This window comes from Heteronotia binoei, chromosome 2, assembly GCF_032191835.1.
Source record: "Heteronotia binoei isolate CCM8104 ecotype False Entrance Well chromosome 2, APGP_CSIRO_Hbin_v1, whole genome shotgun sequence".
Lineage (NCBI taxonomy): Eukaryota > Metazoa > Chordata > Lepidosauria > Squamata > Gekkonidae > Heteronotia > Heteronotia binoei.
Window position 1 is genome coordinate 141,865,844 of NC_083224.1, and position 9,794 is coordinate 141,875,637.

General features: G+C 42.2%; 1 protein-coding gene across 1 annotated transcript; it reads right to left on the bottom strand.

The window, feature by feature from the left end:
* Positions 1-800: 800 nt before the first annotated feature.
* Positions 801-9,502, bottom strand: C2H1orf52 (chromosome 2 C1orf52 homolog). Its single transcript, XM_060232136.1, has 3 exons — positions 9,129-9,502; positions 2,847-3,054; positions 801-1,561 (listed from the first exon to the last, which is right to left on the bottom strand). Exons 1-3 carry the CDS (start codon positions 9,393-9,395, stop codon positions 1,485-1,487), a joined length of 552 nt encoding a protein of 183 aa, XP_060088119.1. The 5' UTR covers positions 9,396-9,502; the 3' UTR covers positions 801-1,484.
* Positions 9,503-9,794: the final 292 nt, after the last annotated feature.

Genomic DNA, 9,794 nt, shown 5'->3' on the forward strand with positions numbered 1-9,794 from the left:
CTGCTGAATGAAAGAACACAAAGATCCAGGTTATTTACAGCACCTATTGTTCTCTGGGAACACAGACTCTCCAGCAGAACATCTGTCACAAACATGCTGTCCACAAGCCGTTAGCATTTCTGCATAAACTGACTCTCCCAAGTCAGTTGTTGAACTGGACTATTTTATATGTTCCATTTTAAGTAAAAAAAGTTCATTCTACACAAATCAGTATTTTCTACTGAGTCATCTTTACCAACCCCAGAAGTGAGAATGACTTGAGCATTCATTCTGACATACAAGTTTGCTACATCTGACAGAGAATTGCTACTTGAGAGCAGGCTTTAAACTACTGAAATGCCATGAGAGTACCAATTTCACTTGCCATTAGGACAAGCTCAAAACTATTTTTCTCAGAACTAATGAAAAGACTGATACCATAATTTCCTCCTTTATGAGAACCATTGCCTCACTAAGGGAAGAATTTGCTTTCTGTTTAAAACTAACCCTATCTGTACAGTAGTTAGGAACTGTACAAAGCTATCCACAACAAAGTCCACCTATAGGTTATACAGTCAACCCCACATTTCATCTGTTCTATCAACTGCTTTCAAGAACATATTTTTAAAAACTTTTTTTAAAAAATGAACATTTAAAAAAAAATGAACCATACCTCAGAATCAACACAAGGCACCATATTTTCTATTTGCTACAGTACCAATAACTTTTCTAATCTGGAGAAGGTATAATTTATCTATGATTTATTTCACATAATCTGTTCTACTTCCCCTGTTCTGAAAAAAGAATACCAAGGAAGCAAGTCACCACCACCACCAAAAACTATTTTATTTTAGCCTGACAAAGCTCAACAAGTAGCACAACAAAACCAGAGTCCAGAGGAACCTTAAATACTTCATTTTACTAGAAGTATATTACAAACAGTGCAAATACACTACAACAGAACCCCAATCAAACATGTGAATGTATCTGAATAGGTAATATTACCAGATAACCTTTTAAATAATTTTATTTTTGTAATCTATATACATTCTTTACATGTCAAACTACCATTATTATTACTGCAATACATGGTTAAAACTTTTTCTCCCTCCCCCAAAAGTTACTTCCTTTTAAAAAATCTTTAACCACAAGAGAAGTTCAGTAAACACACATTTACCAGCTTTGTGGCTGAACAGAATACTGTGAATTTTCATAGCCTGCATGAACACTAATACATATCACAATATTCTAAGAAGTTTTGTTTTAATCAAAACATCTGTAGCTGAAACATATTGGATTTGTAAGTACAAAAACTCGAACAATGCTAACTGATAAACTCTGGATAATAAAAATTTCACAGAAGTTACAGAATCTCAAAATATGCTGTATGCCATATGGCGATACTACGGTATTTTTATTTTCTTGTGCCAGTAGTAAAGTCCAACAGATGTCTTCTTATGTGTTCAATAAAAACAGTTTGCAAAGTCAAATAAACTTTGTTCAGTTCATCGCTTCTTCTTTGTCTGCTCTTCAGGGTCCAGCTTGCGTTTCTTAATTGAAGCAGGTTCATCTTTTTCATCAACTTCAAATAAAAGACACTGTTTGTAAGTGAAAAGAAGTAGATATCTGCCAAAGATTTCAAAAGCAACAGATGCAATTATGGCAGATTCAACTGTGATTTATATGGTGGAAGAGTTTCAAAGTGAAATGAGCCCATTAGTGAAGAATAAGAACTATGACTATCAAAATGTGTATTAAATTCATTTCCCAAGGCTGCAAGCCTAAGCACACTTACTATTGAGTAAGCCCCATTGACACAGAATATACATGTTTAGGACTGAATTGCAAGTGAATTACTGACTGTTGTACCAGCTTAAGTACACATCCTCAGTACAAGCATCTAAGACCAATGTGGCACCCCAATGTGGCACCCACCAAATGTTTTTTAAAACTGAGCAGGGTGAGATGGATTTTGCCAAATAGGGCTTCTGATCTGCTGTTTAGATTTTTTAAAACACTGCTTTGGCGGCAGCTGCCACCACAGTACAAGAATCTTCTGAAGGTAAACTGTGTTCCTGTCAAACAGAGCTTCTGCCTGAAATGTTGGAAAGTTTAATATGAGAATTATAACCTCACTCCTTAACATTTTAGGCTCCGCCTCTTTTGGCAGCCACTTTGTGGGGTGCCTACACCACTCTGTGTCAGAATTCCAAAGCTGCCCATGGATTCAAAAAGGCCAGGGATTTTGATCTAAGACAAAGAGGATGGATTGTGTGGCACAGTTTCTCTTGCTGATCTTTATCTGAAGATAAGTGAAAATTTCAAATTATAATTTAAGGTTCATTTGCATGAAGACAAGGATCAGGATGCTTGAGCTATCACATATCTGTGGCTAGCAAGAATCCCAGACCTTGTGCTGATATAGGCTTCACAAATTAATCAGGGGGGAGTTCTTAATTTGCAAATCCTGTCTGTGATCCTCTGTATTGGGTAAAAGAGGTGAAGAAATGCAAAGGCTCTGTTGAACATGACACAGAGAACAGGAAACAGAAGTGCCTTGAAGTTCCTCTTTCTCCATGCTTCATAACATTAAAAATGTTCTAAGGTGTAAAACTAGATTAGATAAAAATAAGGCACACTGACTGTTTAATGTTCGCTAAGTGGTCTAAGGAGCTATGTAATGTATTACTAGCTCTTATCATCACTGGATTCCAAAATCTACAACACAAATAAACATCCAAGGAAAGAAAGATGAAAGCGGGAAATACAAATCTGCAAAGGAAAACACAACTCACATTACATGAATTCATATAAACAAAACTCAGGGAGTTACTATTTTTCCTGTCTACAAAAATGAATAGCATTACCTGATTGAAAAGTCTCTTGTTCTTTGTCTGGTAAGAGACTGACTTTATTTGTGTGCCGAGGAGCATCATCACCATTATCCTCATACATATTAGACCACTTTATTGCCATATCAAGCTCAGGCGGTGGCGGGGGCTTTGTTTCTTTAACACTGTAAGTCTCAGGGGGTGGCACAGCATTTGTACTCCATGCCTTGAATTCCTTGGGAGGCTGTTGAAGGGAATACAACAGTTAAAATACTACACTGCCAGACAACCAACAGGGAGAGATGAGTCTTAAAATATATTTTAAAGGCTTGGATGCACTTATGAACAGGAATTGCTCTCAGATCTGAAAATATAATCCACATATAGGACAAGAATGATGAAGCGGCATGTCTTCATCACCAGGATTGTTTAGAACGCAACCCTAAAGCCAGCCTCTGCATTAGGTTGGAAACCTTTAATTCAGTAACATGGTGATGACCCCCCCAACGCTGTATTAGCAAAGGGGCAGAAATAGGCTGTGCTGGGGACATCTTAGGGAGAAGCAGGACTTAGTGGGCATCAGAAGACCTCTCTCATCTCAATTCCCATTCTTACATAACATTATTCTGACAAAAACTCTGACATCAGTATCAAAACTCCCGTGTCAAAGAAGGATCTTCAACCCCTATCATGCTGACTTTCCACAGTTATTGATGAAGAAATACTGATGAAGCCTGCTGCTAAACACAGAGAAGCCAAACATGTTGTAATATCCCAACCTAGACACCCATATCTCAGAAGTCAGCTCTTGCACCACTGTCTGGCTAAGCACACACACAAGACTTTGGTGATGGAAACTTTCACTTCAGAACACAAACATGGATCTGGATCCTCCACTTCTTCAACTGGAGATTGAAGGACAATGCATTCAACACAGGTAAAAAGGGGGGGGAGGAAGACCCTCTCACCTCAAACTTTCTGCAGTACAATATGTACCCCAAATACTTTCCTCCCTCAGGAGTTATTAGTGGTGCCTCCCACATGGGGTACATCCACAGAAAGGAGCCTCTCTCTCCCCATGATATTCAGACAGAGCATCATCACAATTTTATATTTATGTCATAAGGGTCTAAACCCACATGAAAGTCATAGAAACAGGGAGCATCACCACATTTCTAGGTAACTACCAGACACTCCAACCACTGCTGCTGCTATCCAAACATTCAGTGTTGGATAGCAGTGAAGCCAGTGCTGCTGTCCCTTTTGTTCTACTGTCAGTGCAACTTTCTAAAGCACAGGAGTATTGTTAGACAAAGAGAGATGGTGATTTCATTAATCTGACTTGCATCCAGAACTCCATTCCTGATCTGTAACTGGGTGCATTATTTCCCTGTAGCATATTTTGATTGAATGGAGTTTGGTTAATGGGGACTTGTATTAAACCCCTGTTCATTATCAACATCAGCTACCTCCTGCATGAGACTTCTTGAAAAGGTCCTCCATTCAAGTGGATAGCCATGTTAGTCTGTTGATGTAAAACAAAAATGGAGTCCAAGAGCAGCTTAAAGACCAACAGAATTTCCCCAGCTCTAAGCTTTTGTGAGTCAAAGCTCACTTTATTAGAGCTGTCTGCACAGTTGTGGTCTGGCAAGGGATGTGTGGCAGGCTGATTATCTGATCACAGCTGATATATCAGATTCTACTGTTTCATCAGCTTACTGCTGGTCCACAGGTGAGCTTTCCCCTTAGTGGAATTAGAATCCCTCTTCTTCCTGTTTGTTGCATGAGAGTATTTTCTCTCAGTGAGCTACTGGGGAGACAATGGTGAGCTACTGGGGAGGGACAGTGGCTCAGTGGTAGAGCATCTGCTTGGGAAGCAGAAGGTCCCAGGTTCAATCCCTGGCATCTCCAAAAAAGGGTCCAGGCAAATAGGTGTGAAAAACCTCAGCTTGAGACCCTAGAGAGCCGCTGCCAGTCTGAGAAGACAATACTGATTTTGATGGACCAAGAAAGGTCTGATTCAGTATAAGGCAGCTTCATATGTTCACAACAGGGCATACCTTCTGTGCATGTGCTATTATATGTTTCGTTGCTGTTGTCCTGTGCAAAAATCCCTACTTCACAAGGCACTGGTTTAGCCTTCTGGGACTTGAACCCTTCTATGAGAGGATGTGGCCTTTCCACAGTGGTTTCCTTTGCCAAGTTAATTGTGGACATGTCTGAGTGATATGGATGAAATGGCTATGCTTGCCTATCAAAAAGGTATGTGTTTACAGATGGGACTTGAATTCTCATTAGCAGTAATTCCAGGAGTATGGTAATACTTAGCTGAATGCAACGAATTCGGAGGTTCTCTAAGTCGCAGCAGCCCGGGAAGGGTGATTCCTCTACCAGCCTTCAATGGGGCACCATTGACACCAGTGTTGAGGGTTAAGAGCTTGGGAGTGCTCCTGCAGTCCTCCTTAACCATGGAGGCCCAAGTAGCAGCCACTGCCAGAGCTGCTTTTTTTCACCTTTGGCGAACATGGCAGTTGGTCCCCTACCTTGAGCACAGCAACTTAGCAATGCTGATCCACGCCTCGGTCACCTCAAGAATCGATTACTGTAACGCTCTCTACATGGGGCTGCCCTTGACTCAGATTCGAAAGCTGCAGAATGCTGCAGCCAAGCTACTAATGGGACTTCCCCATCAGAAGCACATTCAGCCTGTGCTGAGAGCGCTGCACTGGCTGCCTGTTGCGTACTGAATCCGTTTCAAGGTCCTGGTATTAACCTTCAAAGCCCTATATGGCCTAGGACTTATATATCTGTGGGACTGCCTTGCCCCACATGTTTCCTAGAGAACACTGCAATCAAGCTCTCAAAATCTTCTGACTGACCCTGGGCCAAAGGAGGCTAGGCTCAGCTCCACCAGAGCAAGAGGAGAGCCTTGTTAGTTGCGGCCCCAATACTTTGGAACATCTGGATCCATAGTGCTTTTATTACTAACTGTCTAGGATCTTTGTGTGCGAGAAAGAAAATATTACATGATCCGCCTGAAGTAGCACCATTGTCATTATCTGATTGTTTTATTGTTTTAATATTGTTTTTGTTTACTGTCTATTTTATGCTGTTAGCTGCCTTGAGTCTGTACAGAATGGGTGAGATATAAATATCACGTAAATAAATAAATAATAACCAGTCACCACTACGGGAATTCATTGCATTTCTAATTAGCCATTGGAAAGTATTAAAGGAAAGGGGACTGACTCTTTTTAAGGTGAAATTTAGGGACTGCCTTCAAATAGTAGAAGAAAATGCCTTGGCAAACATAATACCACTTTTTCAAATAATAAAAATTCCATGTATATTACATATGTATATAATAGTTCGCATAACAGCAATAAGATGAATGCAAAGATCTCTCATCCAGTTTGTATTCTCATTCTGGAACACTTGTCTCCAAACAAGAGTCACAGTTCGCACAAAACTGATTTTATTACTTCAAAAACCACTCTTTTTAAACAGGTGATGAGTAAAGTAAAAAACAACAACAGACTACTGAAAAAATATAATATTCAATCCATATTCTCTCATTCCCATTACAATTTAAACTGACTCTTGCCTCACTGCTTAAATGGAAGTCTAATACTTGCAAAAGAACCCAGATAAAGCCAGTGAGATTGTGAAGAACAGTGTCAAAATGGGGCTGGAGAAGCACTATGAAATCCACTACTAGTTATCATCCATAGAGAACAAAAAAACCCTCAAGCCATTAGGTTCAAAAGGCTAAGCAATTATGTACGGGATACAAAACCAGAAAGCTTTTGTTCCCGGCATCTTCATATTATGGATGAGCAGGAAATATAACACCCTCCAGTGTGAACCCTGGATTGGTAAATGAGGTAAAGACTTCTCTCTGAAAAACAAAGCCACTTTTGCATTCAACATATACATATTTTAATATGAGAAGGAAGGTCCAAGGTGTGAAGATACCTATTGGTTGTCTCCATATTGGCTGTTCCACACTGTCTAGAACTTACAAAGGTAAATAAAGAAGTAAAATAGAGCAGGGGTCCCCAACCTCTGGGTCATGGACCATTACCGGTCCATGCCCTGTTAGCAACCAGGCCATGTTGTATAATTATTTAATTATATATTACAATGTAGTAATAATAATAATAATATGATGATGACAACATTGGATTTATATCCTGCCCTCCATTCCGAATCTCAGAGTGGTCACAATCTCCTTTATCTTCCTCCCCCACAACAGACACCCTGTGAGGTAGGTGTGACTGAGAGAGTTCTGACAGAAGCTGCCCTTTTGAGGACAGCTCTGTGAGAGCTATGGCTAACCCAAGGCCATTCCAGCAGCTGCAAGTGAAGGAGTGGGGACTCAAATCCACTCCTCCCAGATAAGAGTCTGCGCACTTAACCACCACACCAAAATAAAGTGCACAGTTGTATCATCACTAAACCATCACCCCCCCCCCCTTTCCTGGGTCTGTGGAAAGATTGCCTTCCACAAAACTGGTCCCTGGTGCCAAAAAGGTTGGGGACCACTGACATAGAATACAGTCAACACTGTTACCAATATATTTCACTCTACAGTGAAATATATGCCCTGCTTGTAAACACTCATGCCCTGCTTGTAAACACTCTCAGATCACTTCTAAAGGGAAAGCACCATATAGTAGCAGTGGAAGCAAGCAAGCTACACACAACCCCATGCACCTGCTACTGTCCATGATTCCAACATGCACCCCACTATCATGTCAGCACAGAAACACCAATACAACAATCAGGAAGACAAGTTTCCTTCATGGCTAATTCACAGCAAAAGAAACACTACCCATTAAAAAGAAAATCCTGCTAAAAGACTAAAGGGGGGGGCAGCTGCCCATTCCAGCTTCCACATGGATGTTGTGCCTTCAGCCACCCTATACTTTCCTCTTTATGCCACAGCAAAGAAAGATTTTCATTTGCTCTGGTTTAAAGCGGAGAGACCCAGAAGTCACACTGGCTGTGCACCAAAGCATCAAGACATTGCATAGAGGCTCCCTTCATAAGTGGGGGCATCCTGTTGGAGGTGCCCAGATTCACTATGCCAGCCAGGATGCGGTGCAGGAGATAAGGAGAAACATGACATTGCCAGGCTTCAGCCAGGGGTGGTCTGGGCTCAGTGCAGTCACAGAGGACAAGCAAAGCAGCACCGCTTCTCTTTCCAACATAACTCCTTGGCTGTTGAGGGGGACATGATAGCAGGAAGAACTCTTTTTCATGGCTGCTTTTGTTCTCCCATTGTGTCCTGCTCACTGGCAAAGGAAGAGGCTTCTGAGTTCCTTCCTGGAGATCACTGGACCGCGACAGCTCTTTCCCCCTTTCTCCTAACCTCCTTGGGCATCTATCTCTTACAGTAGAGAATGGATGGCCAGTTGATATTGATTAAATTTTTGTTATAGTTTATTGTTGATCCTACTCTACATATTTATCAATAATTGAGAGTAGACCTCACTCACTTGGAATAAACCGATTACTCTGACTCTTGTTTTACTCTGGCCACCCCTTGTAGCTTCTCTCCCCAACCCATTTCTTGAACTCTTGAGTTCAGATTTAGTTGCTTTGGATAAATACACCCAAAAGAAGCTCTGACGTTTAAAAACCTATGTTCAAGGAAGTTTTTCTAGTCTTTTAAGGTGCTGTTAAAATCCTGTTTCATTCCAGTAAAAATGGATATTTGAACCAACAAAGGCTAACTGTTACAGAGTGTTAAATCAATCATGTTGATAAAACCCCTTGCCAAGAGAAGCTCCACCTTCCTTGATATTTACAAGTCAAACAGAAATGAAGTAAAAGCCAAGGAAAACTAAAAGTGCACTGTGTTTGCTATTATGCCACCCTAATGTTTCCCTCATCGCTAAGTCTTGGGGCCAGAGGAAAATGAGGATATACTTTACCAAGGAAGATCCGAGTGGGACGCTGCCGTGGAAGGGCCGGCTTTCCCACCACAGCCGCTTCCTCCCCAACGTAAGGCCTGCAACTGCAAGAGGGATCAGGGTGGTGCTCTGCCGGCAAGATCTTGTTGAGGCGAGGGGCTAAGAGCCCCGAGGTGCTGGCTCTCTTCTCTGTCCACTCTCTAAACACACCACGTCAAGAATGACGGGGGCGTGGCTGGAGAAGGAAGCCTTTCCCAGCGAGGGTCCTTTTAATATCCTAGTCTGCGTTCTCCCCCCACCCCTAAAGGAGAAGCTTTTTGAGTTGTTTTCCCAGAGACTGTTCGGTGACAAAAGCCTCCCCCACCTTGACATAGACACCAGGTCCTCACTAAGAACCAACCTCCTCGGGCGCTCGCACCACCTGACTCTCCCAGTCGATTTCCTTATGCAGCGGGTTATAGAGAAAGGCCGGCCGGTTGACGCTGCTAAAGAGTTCGTCGGGCCCGGGCAAGTGCGGCTTCCCTTCAGCAATCTTTTGCTTTGGGGCGGACTCCCGCTGGGAGCCTGAGACCTCCTCGTTTTCGGAGTCAGAGCTGCCGCTCGAACTGTTATTGCTGCCGTAAGCAGCGAAGAAGCCCAAAGGGTCCTTGCCTTCCGCCCCTGCCATGGTGGGGCTGGTGTAAATGAGACAATCGTCCCCAGAAGCCAGGAGATGCGAAGCGGAAGATTCCGGCTGCGAATGAAGCCATAGATTCTCCACAAGACAAGGCAGTGGCCTGTGGCCATCTGCGCTGCCGAAAGCAACCTTTCAGCATTCTGCTAAGAGGGCCAGTGGAATAACTTTGCAAGGTTGCTGCAGCAAAAACGAACAGGTCTCTTGTGACACGTTAAAAAAGAGCGATGTTTTATTTGGGAAAGGGTAAAAGCCGGAATGGGCTGAACGGAACAGGCATAAAACAACGTAGACTGTCACAAAAAACACGGGTGCATCACACACACTGGAGAACAATATTCTAGAAAAGAAAAAGGTGAATTCCAACATCTTGATTACCCCGTTCTGGGCCAA

Bases quoted from the DNA above. Each gene is read 5' to 3' on its own strand.
- C2H1orf52 (XM_060232136.1), bottom strand. From the start codon at position 9,395: ATGGCAGGGGCGGAAGGCAAGGACCCTTTGGGCTTCTTCGCTGCTTAC. The intron at 3,055-9,128 runs GTTGGTTCTTAG...TCCCTTCAACAG, and splicing joins TGGTGCGAGCGCCCGAGGAG to CCTCCCAAGGAATTCAAGGC. The intron at 1,562-2,846 runs GTAATGCTATTC...TTTTATTTGAAG, and splicing joins ACAAGAGACTTTTCAATCAG to TTGATGAAAAAGATGAACCT.